We start from the raw sequence: 16,984 nt of genomic DNA, 5'->3' as shown, positions 1-16,984 counted from the left end.
ATATTTATTCATTGTTGCAACTCTTCTTCCTTTAATGCATGCAGATGTCCCCAGCACTGCCTCTAATTTTCTATGAACAGAATGGTTATCTTTGTATTATAGTCTGTCATATCTTACAAATTAAAACATCCTCATTGGCCTCCACTTGTCTATATATTGTCCCTCATCATTCTTACAGGTGTCTATTTCTCTCATGCACTTTTCCAGAACCTCCTTCCATTCCCTTATACCCAATACCTTTCTAGATCCTCTTCCCTAAAAATAGTTCTGCATTGTTTTAGGCCCATAGCAGCTTTACACCATAACGAAAGAGTCATAATTATGCGTAAGGAGAGTTGGATTAGCAGGAGACTAATGTCCCTGTCTAATATGGAAAGATCTGGGAAGACTTTAGGATTAGGAACTATGCATTTAAATTTATTTAAATGACACAAGATGGCAGTCTAGATGGGAGGATAGCCTAAGAAAGGTCTGAAGTGGTGAGGGAGTTTACTTCAGTCAGAGGACTGGGCACAGAATGTGTGTTTCGGACTTGCTGAAAACACAATTTGCTTGGGAATTTTATGAGGCTATACTGTGACTGAGTAGCTCTGGGTTCAAAAAGAAATCAGAGGTAAGCAGAATAAGGAAAAGAGCTCAGGATTTGGATTTCTAGCGATTCAGTTTTTTTGATATATTGCATTTTCATTTTAAATCAGTTAAAAGAATTTTCTGATTTTCCCTGTGATTTCTTCTTTGAGTTAAAAAATGTGTTTTTTAATTTCCAAAAATCTGGGTGTTTCCTACATTTTTTCTAGGGTTGATTTCTAATTTAATTTCACTCTCATCAGAAAACATACTTTGTATGATTTTAATCCTTTTAAATTTATTGTGACTGATTTTGTGGTCCAACATAGGACCTATTCTGGAGACTGCTCCATGTGCACATAAAAACCATGCATAATTAACAGTCTTTAGGTATGGTGTTCTACATATGTCAGTTACTTTGAGTGGGTTCATAGTATTGAGTCTTTTCTATTTTTACTAATTTTGTCTAGTTGTTTGCTTTTATCTTTAATATTTCCTTTCCTTTGCTTTCTTTTGGCTTACTTTATTCTACTAGCTTTTTTCGAATTTAATTCACTTTTTTTCTTTTGTTTTTACTGCTATAATTACTTGGGATTATGAAATTTCCTGTCATCACTGCTTAAAGTTTCTCCTATAAATTCTTATATAGTGTCATCTACAGTTTTGGCTGTATTTCTCTACTTCATTCACTATTTGTGGAACAGAAAGCTTTTTTTAAAAAAAGCCTTTCAGGCAGAAAGGCCTGTTTATGCTATTGATTTATAGCTTGGTATTTATTTCTAAGATTTTATTTTTCCTTTTTCTCCCCAAAGCCTCCCCCCCACCAGTTGTGTATTTTTGGTTGTGGGTCCTTCTAGCTGTGGCATGTGGGACACCGCCTCAGCATGACCTGATGAGCCGTGCCACGTCTGCGCCCAGGATCCGAACCAGTGAAACTCTGGGCCACCAAAGCCGAGCGCACAAACTTAACCACTCGGCCATGGGGCCGGCCCCTAATTTACAGTTTTATTGAAGTTATGAGAGAGGACTGTTTGATCTTTTTTGGACTGGGAGTAGTATATTCATGTCTGTTATCGCTGTGCTTCTATTAATTTCTCTTTTCATTCACTGTAGGTTCTCCTTTATGAAGTCGGTAACTGTATTATTTGGTGCACTGATGTTCCAAACTATTTTATAACCCTGTGAAACGCAGCTCGTAGCCTCACAAAGTGTCCTTCGCTACCACGCCTTTCGGTCTCAACCCTAGCTCGTTTGACATCAAGACCTGCGGGCGCCCGACGCTCCAACCCCTTCCCCGGGCTCTTGCCCCGACCGCATGGGCTCTGGGGAAGCCGGGGCGGTGCGGGACCGTCCAGATCCGCCTCCTGCTGGCAGCTGGGCCAGTAAGCAGGGCCCCTCCGAGAGGTTCCTGGGAGATGTAGTTTTCTTTCCGTGCCGTCTCGTCCGGCGCATCGATGCCTGACGTACTTCCTCGTGCGCCGCCGCCGCAGCAGCCGTAGTAGGGTACGCGCCTGCGGGGCTGTTTCCGGCGCGACGTCAGTGGACGGGAGCGGCCCGGCTACGTCCTGAGTTTCTGTGGCCGCCAAGCGGGCGGAGGCGCGGAGCTAACACGGCGCGGAGCGTCCAGTGCAGACCAGGATCCTGGCCGGCTGAGCCCCCCACGGTCGGTCCGCGGCGTGGACGGAGCCAGCCCGGCCTCGCTCCCTCCCGCGTCAGGGCTACGAAACGGTACAAACTCATGGCTCCGGCTCCCGTGCGAGGACTCAGCCCCGGACGGGCGGTGCCTGCCGCCCGCGACCCTCCCTCCTGGTGCGCGGGGTCTCTCGGGTGGCGGGTGGGAGCAGCGGGGAGACCCTCATGGTGCGGTTCTCTCCTCCGCAGGCTGCACGGAGCAGCGCGGGATGGCCGCCGGGCCCCGGACAGCTTCGTGCTGGGTGAGTGGGAGCGTCCCTTTCAAAGCGGACTCGGCGCTTGGGGTGGCACCGAGGGACGGCGACATCCAGGGCCTGGACTCGCGTGTTCCTGCCCCCTCCCCGTCTCTGGATCTCCAGAAAGCTTCCAGTCTTCCGGCATGTGTCCAGGGCCCTCTCCTTCGGCACTTATGATTTATTGCCGCTGCGGACTCTGAGCTCCGAGAGAAATGAGGGCCCTTGTTAGGGAACTGACGCTCTCTCATCTCGGATTTTTCGCACACGAGTACTGACTTGTCTTCATATCCAGACCTTTAGAACCTCGTTAGGGAAAGTAACCTCCTCTTTCTTCATTCGTTTGTCGAAAGCTCATTTGCTGAGTGTCTTTGTGTGCTGGACGGTGGAACTGGTGCTGGCAGTGCAAAGATAAATATGCTTCTTGTTTTAGAGGACCTGTGGCCTGGCGGTGAATGGATAGGGAGAGGAGGCTGGGAGAGGAGGTCGAGGGTGCAAAGCAGGAAGGAGCAGTTTTGGAGGAAAGGAGGGCCAGTGGACCACGTGGACTCTGCACCTGATTAATAGAGTGAGCGAGAGGGGAGACCTTACAGCGATTGCTGACCTGCACGTGGTGGTGATATTTCCGGTCTTGGGAACACTATGAGAAGAGGAACCAGGAAAGAGTGCGGCTTTGTAGGTGTTGTATATGCAGTGCCTGTAGCTGAGTCTGGGACTCAGGTGGGAGTTCTCAACTGGAAACATACAGATTAAAGGCACCTATGTTAGTGGAAGGTCAGGGTATGACCAAATAGAGCCCCAAAGGGACCAGTAGAGGACTCTGTGCAGTGACAAGGAGAGGGCTGCAGTGAAGAGGGGCTGGGTTGCAGGAGAGGTGAGAGAAAGTTTGGAGAGTGGCTTATTCCCCTGCAAGTTTGAGAAAAGAAAACTTCATAAAAGCCATGACATGAAGTACCTTGTGGGACGAAAAAGTATCCCTTGGATTTGGAAATTTAAAGTCTTAAGCAATTTTTCCAGAGCAGAGAGAATGCTGGGGGTGGTGCAGATGGTCACTTCCTGAGAGGTGAAGGGAGTGTTGTAAAGTGGGTTGCATGAGACTGTGGACAGCAGGATGTGAAGGAATAGTGTGTAATAGTGGAGACCTTTTTTAGGTGGTCAAGTGTGACAGGAAGAGATGGGATGCAGGGGAGAAGGGACTTCACTGAGGCGGCCTGAGTGATAGAATTAACTTCAGAATCAATCAGCTTTTGTTTTTAAACAATAACTATAGGGAAAATGCAATGAGAGGAAGCACTACATTTACAACAGCATTAAAAAAAGATAAAAATAAGTGAATATAAGTATACAGGACCTAAATAAAGAAGACTTTAAAACTATTGAATAGTATTAATAGGTACCACTCTTGGCTTGGCACCTTGTGTGCATGAAGCCATTCAAGTCTCAGGACCCTGTGAGGAAATTGGGGAGCGTGCCCATGTGTCCAAACTAGTAAGGGATGCAAGGAGACTGGGGTGGCAGAGCTGGGATTCGAACCTAGGCAGAGCATCTTCAGAGTTTGTGCTCTTTTTTTTTTTTTTTAAGATTGGCACCTGAGGTAACATCTGTTGCTAATCTTTTTTTTTTCTTTCCTCCTTCTCTTTTCCAAAGCCCCCCAGTTCATAGTTGTATATTGTAGTTGCTGTCCTGCTGGTTGTGCTATGTGGGATGCCGCCTCAACATGGCCCAGTGAGCGGTGCTATGTCCATACCCAGGATCTGAACTGGCTAAACACAGGCCACCGAAGCGGTGGGTGTGAATCCAACCACTCGGCCAGCCCAGAGTTGGTGTTCTTATTGCCTCTTAGGACCTAAAGACATCCTAAGAAATGTAAACATTATTTCCTTGTTTTTGAGTGCATGTATTAACTTAACAAACATTTATTGACTAGTATGCCAGGTAATTTTCTGGGGCATGAGGGTTGAACAAGATTGTCAGGGTCCATGACCCCATGGAGGGTATGGGAGACAGTCAGACATATCAGAGGAACATCATAAACAGACAACAAAGGTGTGAATGTTTTGCATGTGAAAGAGAGTAGCTGGGTGGCTGCTTTAGATTGGCAACCCTCTCTTGAGGCAACATGTAAGCAGGTCTGAATGACAGCTTGACAGTCATAGGAAGATGGGGCCAGGGGAGAGGAAGCATTCCAGGCTTTGGAAGCAGCTAGTCAGTGACCTCAGGGCGGGAACCAGCAGGGGCCTTGTCTAGTAGAAAGAAGGTGTGTGTCTGGAGCGGGGAGGGGCGTGCGGCAGCCAGGGCCAGCTTGCGTCGGCTCCTTAAGGGAGGTGGAGGATCGTGCTGGAAAGCCCTCTGGGTTTGTTTTATATTTTATTTTGAAATAATTTTAAAACAATAGAGATGTTTCAAGAATAGCATAAAAAGCTGTATTGCGTTAAAAAAACACCCTTCACTTAGATTCCCCAATTGTTACTCTTTCGCCACATTAGCTCTGTCATCCTCCCTCTTAATTTCTCTGTGTGCACGTCTGTACACACACACACACACAGGCCCTCCTTTTCCTCCCTCCCCCTTCATCGTTCCAGTCCCTGCTTTCAAAGCCAGCTCTTGCCTGCACGCTTCACCTTTCCTCCCTCGTTTCCTTTCCTTCTCTCCTATTTTTATTGAGACAAATACTGCAGGAGTACATTCACAGTATGAAAGGTTACTTCACCCCTCCCGTTCTACTTCCCAGAAAAAACTGCAGTCCACTTTTTGTTAGGCAACTTTCCTACCATTTTTCTCTGCATTTTACATGTGTGATCATGTGCACATGTAAGCAGTGTCTGTTTGTATTTTGGTGTGAAAATAGCTTTATAGCTTTTCTTCTTTAATATAGGATAATTTTTAATTGCATCCACCTTTTAGAAAAGGTGACTGTAAGTAGCATAGCCAGAGCCCCTTTGGCTGTTTTTCCTTCCTCTTCTGTCCAGAGGTGGTCAGCAGCCTGAGGGAGTCCCATCCAGACCTTTTCTACAGGAAACATAAGATTTTTATGTTTTTTCTCTCTGATAAATTGTGCAGTGTGCTGTTTCCCCTTAAATTTATTTTTTATTTTTTGTATTTTTATATTTTTTTATTTGTTTTTTTGCTGAGGAAGATTTGTTCTGAGCTAACGTCTGTTGCCAGTCTTCCTCTTTTCGTATGTGAGCCACTGCAGCAGCATGGCCACTGACGAGTGGTGTAGGTCTGCGCCCTGGAACCAAACCTGGGCCACCAAAGTGGAGGGTGCCGAACTTAACCACCAGGCCGCTGGAGCTGGCCTTTAAATTTATTTTAGATTTCTTCATGGTAATACTGTACATAGAGGTCGGGAGCATTCCTTATAATAGCTCCATTTTATGTCCTGCAATGTGAGTGGGCCACATTTTGTTGAGCTGTTTCTCCACTGATGGGGATTCATCTCTGCAAACTAATGGCCCTGTGTCCTGGTGGTGAGCGCCCCACAGCTGCTAATCACCGGGCTCCCTACCTTTCCTGCTCTCAGATATGCCTCAGCCTTTGATCTGCTGAGATTTTATGTTCTTTTCAGACACAAATATCTTTAAATTTTTTAAAATAGTTGATTAAAATTATTTATGGATTTTAGAGGTGATGGGGTGGAATTTCAGGTGTGCTTAAGTCAACATTTAAAAAGTTTTGTTTTTATCTGAATGGCATCATACTGTGTATAATTGTTCTGCAGTTTGCAAAAATGTCTTCGGGATTAATCCATCATATTCCTATGTAGCTATTCCGTTATTCATGGAAATTTAGCTTGTCTGTCTTGTCACTATGACAGACCTTGAAATGGTGAACAGCTCTACTGAATATTTCCTATTTCATTAATTTTTGATGACATATTTGTTACTTTTCTGTGTTCTCTTAGAACACAATTTAGCCTCTTATATCCCATCCCAATCTCCTTTCTCACTTCAAAGGTAATCAGTTTGGTGTATATTCTTCTAGGTCTTTCTCCGTACATTTATCTACAATTTTTATATCCTTAAAAAGTGTGTGTATTTTGGTTTATTTGTCTAGGTTTTTACATAAATGTGTTTCATACTACATAACATATTACTTCTGTTTTTTCCGTGTAAAAAATATATTTGTAGGTGTATCTGTGACTTTTTTTAATAGTTATCCGTTTGTGGCTTATTTTGACGTTTTTCTTTTTAATTGAGTTCTAACTTAAATACAGTAAAATGTATAAATCTTAATTGGAATATTTATGTACGCTGAGAAAAATGCTATCCAAATCAGAATAAAGAGTTCTGGCACCCCAGCAATTTCCCTCGTGCCCCAAATCACTACAGCCCCGTTCCCCAAGGTCACTGCTTTATTTATTTATTTTATTTCTGTTACATCCAATACCATAGATTTTGCCTGTTTCTTAACTTCATGTAATTGGAGTTGTACACTAATGTGTCTGGCTTCTTTCAGTGAACATCATTTGTGAGCTTTATCCAAGTTGTATGATACTCTCCTGTGTGAATTTCTCATACTTTATCTGTGTATCCATCTGTTATCATGGACATCTCTGCCAGTCTTCCTCTATTTTGTATGTGGGATGTCACCACAGCATGGCTGATGGGTGGTGTAGGTCTGTGCCCAGGATCCGAACCCACGAACCCAGGCTGCTGAAGTGGAGTGCACTGAACTTAACCACTAGGCCACAGGCCAACCCCCGAATTCTGTTTTTTAAGAATATGGAATTTTATCATATTACTTTGTTTCATCTATTGAGATGATTGTTTTGCTGTTGTCTGTTAATGTACTCACATGACTTATTATATTGATAGAGTTTTGTTTTTTTAAATTTTGGACTGTCCTTTAATTTTTTGGATAAAGTTTCTTTTACTTCCTTCCTTCCTGATTGGCCCTGACCTAACATCTGCTGCCAATCCTCTTTTTGCTGAGGAAGATTGGCCCTGAGCTAACATCCGTGCCCATTCTCTTCTACTCTATATGTGGGACGCCTGCCACAGTGTGGCTTGACAAGTAGTGCGTGGGTCCGCACCCGGGATCCGAACCAGCGAACCCTGGGCTGCCAAAGTGGAACATGTGAACTTAACCCCTGCGCCACTGGGTTGGCCCCTGGGTAAACTTTCTTGTCATAGTTTGCTATGTACGTAGGTACAGGATTTGTTTACTAGTATTTTTATCAGAGTTAATAATAAAGGAGGTTAGGCTACAGTGGGTGCTGCCCTTGCCTGGTTTTGTCTGTGGGGTGATGCAGGTTTGTTGGTGCACTGTATGAGCATCCCATCGCTTCCTGGATCTACATCTGATTAGATACGAAGGGATTTTCTGTTCCTTGGATGTTGATAGGACTTACTCTTAAATATAGTGTGGGACCATTGTGTTTCCGGAGAGGGTGTATCTTTGAATACTACTTTGGTATATTTTATGATCATTGACTAGTCAATCTGGCTTCCCTAATTCTTTCTAGGCCAATTTTCATTACTTTTATTTTCCTAGAAAGTTTTTCATTACTTCTAAGTTTTCAAGTTTATTGGAACAAATTCTCAAATACAGTCAGTTCTGCTGTCATGTTTGCTTTAAAAACGTGCATTTGTTTTGATGTGATTGATATCTTAGGGAACAGTGTGAGCTTTTTGTCTGATTTCAGACACCCTCTTTCCAGCACTTCATAATAAGGTGCAGCCCTTCTGACACCCCAGCATCAGGTCTTTTTCAAGGTAAAGTGCAAACTTATGGTAGTATTTATGTATTTCTTAACCATCAAATGTGTAAACTGGTGCTGTTTTCCTTAGGTTCCTGCCTTGCTCTGTGTGTGGCTGACGGGTTACGTCCCAACCCCATTCTTGTGTAAGCCCAGTGGTTTTCCCCATGCGACTGCGTAGTGGTGATTTTTTGCAGCATACATGTTGCATGACAGCAGAACTGCCTGTGTATCACAATTTCTTATAAATTTCAAAACTATTCTCTATCTTAGAGTTATAGACTCTGTCTTGGTCAGTTTTCTTTTTTTAATTCCCTTGGTGGTTGATCATACTTGGCCAATAAAATTTTTTTAAATTGTTTCTTTGTATTTTATTTTTATTCTTATCAAACTTAAAAAATCAGTAAAAGGCTTAAAATAAAATAAGCCTCCCGGTTTACGCCCCCTCTCTGCTCTGTACCTGTCCTCTTCCATGCTGTCCCCAGAATCAGGCGCCTTGGTCTGCATTCACTCTTGTGGCATGTGCTGCACTTTTATAGTCGTGTTGGTTCACCGTGCTTTGTGTTTCGCCTCCCTCCATTGTGAGGTAGCCAGCTTGATGAAAGGCCCGGACTTGATTAGGATACAGACGAGTCACAGCTTCATTTTTCTCCGTCACAGCCTCAGACGCGTCCTGTCATTCTCCCTCCCCTGGCCCTGGTGGTCCTCTCAGCGAGAGCCCGTGATGTTCGGGTCACTATCTGATTGGGCTGTCGTTACTTTCAGGCAGTGGAAAGTCCAATCCACACTCTAATTCCACTCCCACTTCTTTCCCTACTCAGCTGCAGGGGTGAGGGGGGAGGCTTGTCTCTTTATTCCCACTTCCTTTTCTTGTTGCCCTCCTGGGGGGTTCCTCCTGGGTGCTGATGGGAAGACCACTGTGGTTAGAGGACAGAAGCTCCTGTTGTCTGGTGCTCAGAACCTGGCCCCTTGAGGTTGCTTGGAGCCTGTGACAAAGCTCGACTCTCTATTTCCATGATGTGAGCAACTCTCTCTCTCACTTACCTCTGCAGGCTCCCCAGAATTGGACTCATTGTCTCTTCCCTCCAGGGTCCCCCTCCCTGCAGGTAGTGCTATTGGGTAGGAGCCTGTCAAGGGGCATCAAGTCCGGGAATCTTCTGGGCATCACTTCTCACCTGCCTTTGCAGAGCGCTCCAGCGGTCCCCGTCTTCAGGATTTCCCAGAGGGAAACAGATAGCAGATTCCTTGTTTACTGAGATCCCTAAACACAGGTCAGTTCCTCCTGACTGTGGGCTCAGTGGACTGCCAGGCTGCAGAGACATTGTCTCCTCCTTCCCCTTCTTCCCACAGGTGCTCTCCTTAGTCGGGACACTTCTCCTGCAATGACTCGCTTCTGGCACTCTCTAGCTCCTGCTTCACTGTCTTCGGCCCCTCATTCCCTCTGTTTCTCATCCCTCAGGCTTCCCCACCTTGTTCAAGGGCAGCGTCCTCAGCTTGCCTGGCCAGGATCTGTGCCGTCGTTCTCAACATCCTTCGCTCTTTCTACCTGCCGCATCATCTCTGTCAGGACGCCTTCTGGCTCTGTCTTTACGCGATGCCCAAAACGCAGCCACTGCTTACTACTCTGTTGCTCTCGCTCCAGCCTACTACCCTGTTGCTCTCGCTCCAGCCCCAGCTGCCTTCCTCTTCCCCTGGAACCAGGAGCCCTCTTCTCCACAGCATGCAGAATCATCTCAGATGTGAGTCAGAGTGTGCCACTCTTGTTCAGGGCCTTCTGGTGACTTGGCCTCACTTGGAGTAAAACCCCAAGTCCTTGCCGTGTCCTCTGAGCCCTGCAGGCCTATGCCTGGTTGTTTTCACAGCACCCAGAAGGCTCTTACTACAGAAATCTCAGAGCTCGTTCTCACATCGCTAGGGTTTCTGCCCAAATGTCCCCTCACCAGAGGGCTCCCTGATCCCCCCATCCGAACCAGTGCCTGTGCTTGCCGCCCTGGACTCTGTCCCTTTTCCCTGCGGAGTGTTGTTGGAGCCCCATCACCACCTGCGTGTGAGGTAGCTCTGTGTTTGCTGGCACCTCCCCCTGCAGGAACAGAAACCCACTGATTCCAGAGACCGTGTCCATAGCTGGGCTCTCGGCACTTCGAGCAATCCTGACACATGGTTGGTGCCTAACAATGCTTGTTCACTGATCCCGTGATCTGTGGCTTGTTACTACTTTTTTGGTCTCACGAAAGGAATTTCTTCATTACACTGGGTGGTTCACAGAGACGTCAAGAAGCACTCTTACAGGCCACATATCCGAAACTGTCACCAGCTGCCTGGTGAGGGCCCCTGTGGCTCCTCTGGGTGCATACTGCCACCATCCCACGCCCACCATGGTGGCTCCCCATCAGCTGTGGCTCCATGACACTAGCTCCAGAGTCACAGTCTGTGCTGGGCCTCAGTCATAGGCCCCTTATTTTCTTGAAAGAAGGCTAGGAATTCACCTGTTTGGCATATTTTTTTCATGGTGTAAGTCTCTCTGTCCCACTGAGACTGAAGATGGGCTGAGCAGCCGGCGAGATGACAGACGCTTCTGGAGGGTCAGACCTTCCCATGAGTCTGGCACCTTTATTTAGAACTGTTCTCTCCATCTCTCTGCAGAATATACCCTGGATATGTTTTTATCAGAGTCAAAACACCTTATTTCATTTGCATATATTAATGTTTGTTTCCCACTACAAGACTGAAAGGTTCTCAAGGGCAGAAGTGAGTTTTATTCATCTTGAAATCTTCAGGACCCAAAATAATATCTGTCACAGAGAAGCACAATTATTTTATTTTAATCTTTTAAAACATTTATTTATGTATGTATTTATTTTTAGTTCTCTCATCAAAGTAGATGCTGGCACAGGAGACAGTCTGTGGAGGAAGGCTTCTCCTCTCTCAGTGACTCTGCATCTTTTCCACGTCGCCTAGTGTACTTGCATCGACTGAATGGGGTGTGTATTATTACAGGGATTACTGTCGTTCAAGGATATATCTATGGAGTTCACCTGGGAAGAATGGCAGTTGCTGGATCCTACAGAGAAGCACCTGTACAGGGATGTGATACTGGAAAACTACCGCAACCTGCTGTCCGTGGGTAAGGACAGTGTCTCTCTGTAGCTCAGATGGTGAATTTTAAATTGCCGTCCACTTTCATTTTGTTGATTTGCCCTGGGTCCTCTGAAGGACTTGATGATTGTGGACTTGAACATTAGTCCCTGTTTGGCCCTCACCTCCTGATTGTCATCTTTCCCCAAGTGCAGAGGAGCAGCTCCTCATGCTGCTCACGAGCAGCTTGGCTGAGCCTTTGTGATTTTCCATCAACAGGGTATCATGGTACAAAGCCTGATTTAATCTTCAAGTTGGAGCAAGGAGAAGAGCCGTGGATAGTGAATGCCAGAGCTTCCCGTCAGAGCTGTCCAGTGGGTGAGTAGCAACTGGGAAAGGGAGGTGTGGGAGTAAGCGGGCTGGCTCTGCGGCAGTATTTTCCTAGCCGTCCTTGAATCCTTGGGGCAACTTGGGATGAGCCCTCGTGCTGCTCAGATAAGGAAATGGCTGTCACTCTTCCCAGGCCTGGGCTCTGAGAGGCAGGTGTGCCCTTTTCTGCACTCTGCTCAGGTGTTGCTTTCTGGGTTAGTTTCCTTCCTTGTAGCAACTTCTTCCTCTGTCTGCCCTCCCATGGGCGTGCACTGCATCAGGCTCTGGGTCTTCAGAGAGTTTCTCCTTCCTCTCACTCGGTGTGATTCATGGCCTCTGCATCCCTTACATTTACTTTCTCTTTTGCCTTCCTCAGGCAGATCCTTCAGAATTTACCCACAGTCTTTACTTCCTGCTCTCGTCTTGAGTATCTTACGAGATTTCATTGCTTCCTTCTCTCTTCTTATGCTGATCACTGTTACTTTCTTGGGCACTTTTTTTTTTTTTTTTACTGAGGAAGATTCACCCTGAGCTAACATCTGTGCCACTTTTCCTCTATTTTGTATGTGAGTTGCCACCTCAACATGGGTGCCAATGAGTGGTGTGGGTTCGTGCCCTGGAACGGAACCTGGGCTGCCAAAGTGGAGCACACTGAACATAACCACTAGGCCATGGGGCTGGTCCAGTCTCGGGCACTTTTCTTAAAAGAATCCTGAACCCTGGCCTGGTCTCATCTGTATCATTAAATGATTTTATCGCCTAACATTTCCTGGTTCCTCTTACTCTTCCCTTTCAATTTGTCCTAAGGGCTTTGTTTCCCAAATTCAGCTGTTCTCTCCCATGTTGTAAGTACTGAAAGGCTCTTCCATTCTGAAATTTCAACTTTTTTTCTCCCCATGTTGTAACGTCAAATTTGACATCCTCATCCCCTTTTTCTTCTGCCTTCTGGTCCTGGGTTTTACCTTCTTGCAGGACAGCCCCCATGCTTTCCCACTCTTCATTCTCCGTTTCAGAAATGGGAAGGAACTCCTTCCAAAATCACTCTTCTTCCTCAGTTTTCCCATTTTTATTACTGCTGTTGTTGCACGTCCAGTTCTCTGTCCTGGCCTCTGGGGCATCACCTTGTGTATCCTGTCTCCTTCCTCTCTTGCTACTGCTTCTATGTCTGTTAGTATTTTATTCTTTGAAAATATCTTCATAGCTCCTGTCTCTTCGACTGTCACCCAGACTATGTCAGTATTCTCTCGTACTCAGATAGCTCACATTCTGAGCCATATTTGAGAACTCTCATCTTCTTAGCTATTGGGAAGACAGTGTTTAACAAGAAGTCCCGAGGAGGTAGGAAAGCTCCAGAAGGTCCCGCTGTGGTAATCCTGTGATCGGATGGTTACAGCTGTGCCTGACGAGTGCTGCCCCAGCCTCGAGCACTGCTGCTCATTCCTTTAACCTCTGTCTGTCTGTCACTCTCACCATCATGTTACTGTTTGGGCCTCAGGTTGGCTTTCCACTTCTCTCTGCATCTCCTGTCCAACCTTAAATGTCGTCTGCTCCAGGACTTTTTTGGCATCCCTTTGAATTTTCACGTGTTCCCTAGAAGATCTCATCGATCACCTCACTGAATACCTTTTCTATGTGGTTGACTCATACTTTTGACCGAGCTCTCAACTTATGTCTCACTGCCTATTTGCTGTCTCCATTAGGTATTTAACTGCAATCTCAAATGTAATAAGGTCCAAAGCAAAGTCCTTCATTTTTTCTCCAAATGTGTTTCTCTCCCAGTGTTTTCCATCTCAAAGAGCAGCACCACCTGTTTGTCAAGTCTGAAATCTCAGAGTTGTTAAATCTCCCATCAGCTCCACATCCAATCCCTTAGGAAACTTTCTCAGTTCTCTCTCCAAGCATGTTCTGCGTTGTCTCAGCTCCGGACGTTTAGTCCAGACCACTGTCCTGTCACCCTGGACTGCTCTGGTGGCTTTCTCATGGTCTCTGCCCATGTCTTGTTCAGTTGTTGCGTGACAGCCAAACTGATCTTTTAAAAGCACAAGATGGATTGAGGTATTCTCTAGTTAAAATCCTTCGGGTGAGAGAGCTTTTCCCATGGTCTTGCTTCATTTGGCTCCTGCCTTCTCTCTGTTCACTCAGTGGGTGTGAGCTGTCCTGGCCGTTTTTCTCATTCCTAACCATGACAAGCAGGCTCCTGCTCCTCCTCCTGCTTGGAAGGCTCTTATCCGTAACTTTCCTGTGGCTCACTGAGTCTTGTCAGCATCTCATTGTATACCCTAGTTATTCTCTATCCTGTGAGTTCACTTTTTGAGTAAACTCCTGCAGTGATGAAATTCAGACATAAAATAATTGGCATTGGCTCCTCAGTGCAGGCTAAATTTTTTAAACCTCTCTTTTAAAAATCATTTTTGATCGCTGCCAACTCGCCATCTCCATCATGGGCCTTGGTCTAGTTGGAGTCACTTCTCTCCCCCGTGCTTAGGTATGTGGCGTGTGTACACTTGGCCAGGATTCCTTTTGAGCTAGCGCCAGAGGCCTGTTACCAAAATAAAAAGACTCATTATGCGGCAATTCTAAAGCTGTTTAATTCCATATCAGGTTCATACTGTGATTTTAAAAATGCCGTGTTTTTTTCCCTAGAAGGTTGGAAAGAATGGTACCAGAAAAATCAGGATGAGCTTGAACGTGTTGAGAGAAGTCATGCTTGTAATGCATTTGGGAAACTTCATCTGAGCAAAACCCATGTTTCTTCAAGACCAAGACTCCATAAGTATAACACACATGGAAGAAGTTTCACACAGAACTCAGGTTCAATCAGAAGCTATCTAAGAAAGAATCCTAATGAGTTTCATGGATATGAAGCATCATATTTTCTTAAGCATCAAAGAGCTCATAGTATAGAAAAAAACTGTGTATGTAGTGAATGTGGGAAAGCTTTTCGTTGTAAATCACAGCTCATCGTGCATCTCAGAATTCATACAGGAGAGAGACCTTATGAATGTACTAAATGTGAAAGAGCCTTCAGTGCCAAGTCAAACCTTAATGCTCATCAGAGAGTTCATACAGGAGAAAAGCCCTACTCATGTAGCGAATGTGGGAAAGTCTTCTCTTTCAGGTCACAGCTCATTGTCCATCAGGAAGTTCACACGGGAGGGAAACCTTATGGTTGCAGTGAATGTGGGAAAGCCTACAGCTGGAAATCACAGCTTATTTTACACCAGAGAAGTCATACAGGAGTGAAACCCTACGAATGTAGCGAATGTGGGAAAGCCTTTAGTTTGAAGTCACCATTCGTCGTACACCAGAGAACTCATACAGGAGTAAAACCCCATAAATGCAGTGAATGTGGGAAAGCCTTTAGGAGTAAGTCGTACCTCCTTGTTCATATCAGAATGCACACAGGAGAGAAACCCTATCAGTGCAGTGATTGTGGGAAAGCCTTCAATATGAAGACACAACTTGTTGTACATCAGGGAATTCACACAGGAAATAATCCTTACCAATGCAGTGAATGTGGGAAAGCCTTTGGTAGGAAGGAACAGCTCACTGCGCATCTGAGAGCTCACGCGGGAGAGAAGCCCTATGGGTGCAGTGAATGTGGCAAGGCCTTCAGCAGCAAGTCCTACCTCGTGATACACAGGAGAACGCACACAGGAGAGAGACCCTACGAATGTAGCTTCTGTGAGAGAGCCTTTTGTGGGAAGTCACAGCTAATTATACATCAGAGAACCCACTCGACAGAGAAGCCCTATGAGTGCAGTGAGTGCGAGAAAGCATATCCCAGGAAGGCGTCGCTTCAGATACACCAGAAGACTCATTCCGGAGAGAAACCTTTCAAATGCAGCGAGTGCGGGAAAGCCTTCACCCAGAAGTCATCTCTCAGTGAACACCAGAGAGTTCACACGGGAGAGAAGCCGTGGAAGTGCTCTGAGTGTGGGAAATCCTTCTGTTGGAATTCAGGGCTTCGTATACATCGAAAAACTCACCAGTGAGAAATGAGAATGAAGTAGATGCCAGAAACATTCTCACAGAGGTTGATCCTCAGGAGACTTGTGATGATAGCGTAGACAGGATGTGTAAGCAGGAAGTCCTAGGAATACACTCATGTCAAATAAGTCATAGAGGAGAGAGACCAGTCACTTGGAATGAATGGGCAAAAGCTTTCAGAAGGAAGTCACACAAATCTTTATAGACAAGAGAATAATTGAAGGAATGAGGAGCAATGACTATCAAATGTAGTAGCATTACTATGAAGATTTAATTTGGAGAATTCATACAGAGAACACCTTATAAATTTAATAAATCGGGAAAGCATTTTCCCATAGAAAATGTGTTATGTGGAGAGTCACATTCCAGATTTGAAGCTGTTCTAGAGTGAAGAAAATCTCAGTTACAAATGGTAGACTTTTTCATGGTAGAGTATAAAGTTGCTTTTTATTTTAATATGTAAATAAAGTAATGGTCAGGAAAACAGCAAGGAACATATCCTGAAGGTTAAGGGATATTTAGTATGACTTTCCTGAGTAATACTGGATAGCATTTTTTAAAATTTTGGTATTTTATTTTTTAATATAACTTGTTATATTTGATAGTTTGTGGAATAACATCCCCTAATATTCTCCATATTAAATGCTAAATATCAGTATTGTCTCTTCATTTCTTAGCAATGTAAGTAAAATGTGGCTTTTAGTAAATGAAAGGATACGGTTCTCACTCCAAGTGAGTTTATCTATCTAGTCATCTATGTAAGTGGGTCGGCACTTATTGCAGAACTGCCACTTAAGAGAAAGTGCAATGTATGTTTGTCTCCTAGCAGTTCAGGGTCTGTTCTCCATAGATTGATAGGAGCACCCTAGTCTTCCTGGAGAAGCACCTCCACTCTGGTGTGTGTCCTTTGGCAGTGTCTTTCAGGGTGCTCTCCACTAGCCACAGGTGAGCATCGTGCCCGTTGCTGGGTAGTGGCAGCCTCTTTTCCAGGACTTGGAGTCTCTAATTCATTTCACATGAAGCAGAAGGGAAGTTGGAAACTCATGTATTCTTGTCCCAGAATTCGACTGAGACCAGCAATTAGTTCCTGCTGTGTTGACTTTCCAGAATAACTCTGGATACTGTCCATTTTTTAACCTGGTTTTCTGGCCTTCTGTGTGCTTCCTCATACCTTTTCAATAAAAATTTTTTTTCCTGTTGAAGTTAAGAAGAATGAGTTTCTATTTCTTGTAACTGAAGGGCTTTAATTGATAATTATTGCTCTGGAGTAGTGTGTAGGTGACAAACTGTTAGAGAAAATCTATGTGGTGTATGTTTTTTCCTGAGACGAGGAAATGTTTCAGAGTCTTTCATTGTT

The 16,984-nt window shown here is 45.0% G+C and overlaps 1 protein-coding gene across 1 annotated transcript in view; it reads left to right on the top strand.

The window, feature by feature from the left end:
- The first annotated feature begins 2,200 nt into the window (after nucleotides 1-2,200).
- Nucleotides 2,201-16,984, top strand: part of ZNF84 (zinc finger protein 84) — a 49,665-nt gene continuing 34,881 nt past the window's right edge. Inside the window, exons 1-5 of the mRNA XM_046641010.1 lie at nucleotides 2,201-2,295; nucleotides 2,449-3,167; nucleotides 11,191-11,317; nucleotides 11,548-11,646; nucleotides 14,281-15,628. Coding sequence (XP_046496966.1) covers nucleotides 3,135-3,167; nucleotides 11,191-11,317; nucleotides 11,548-11,646; nucleotides 14,281-15,628 — 1,607 coding nt within the window. The 5' untranslated portion in view covers nucleotides 2,201-2,295; nucleotides 2,449-3,134. The remainder of the gene's footprint in view (nucleotides 2,296-2,448; nucleotides 3,168-11,190; nucleotides 11,318-11,547; nucleotides 11,647-14,280; nucleotides 15,629-16,984) is intronic.

The sequence above is a fragment of the Equus quagga genome, chromosome 15 (assembly GCF_021613505.1).
Source record: "Equus quagga isolate Etosha38 chromosome 15, UCLA_HA_Equagga_1.0, whole genome shotgun sequence".
Classification (NCBI taxonomy): domain Eukaryota; kingdom Metazoa; phylum Chordata; class Mammalia; order Perissodactyla; family Equidae; genus Equus; species Equus quagga.
This window is presented reverse-complemented; position numbering and strand designations above follow the sequence as displayed.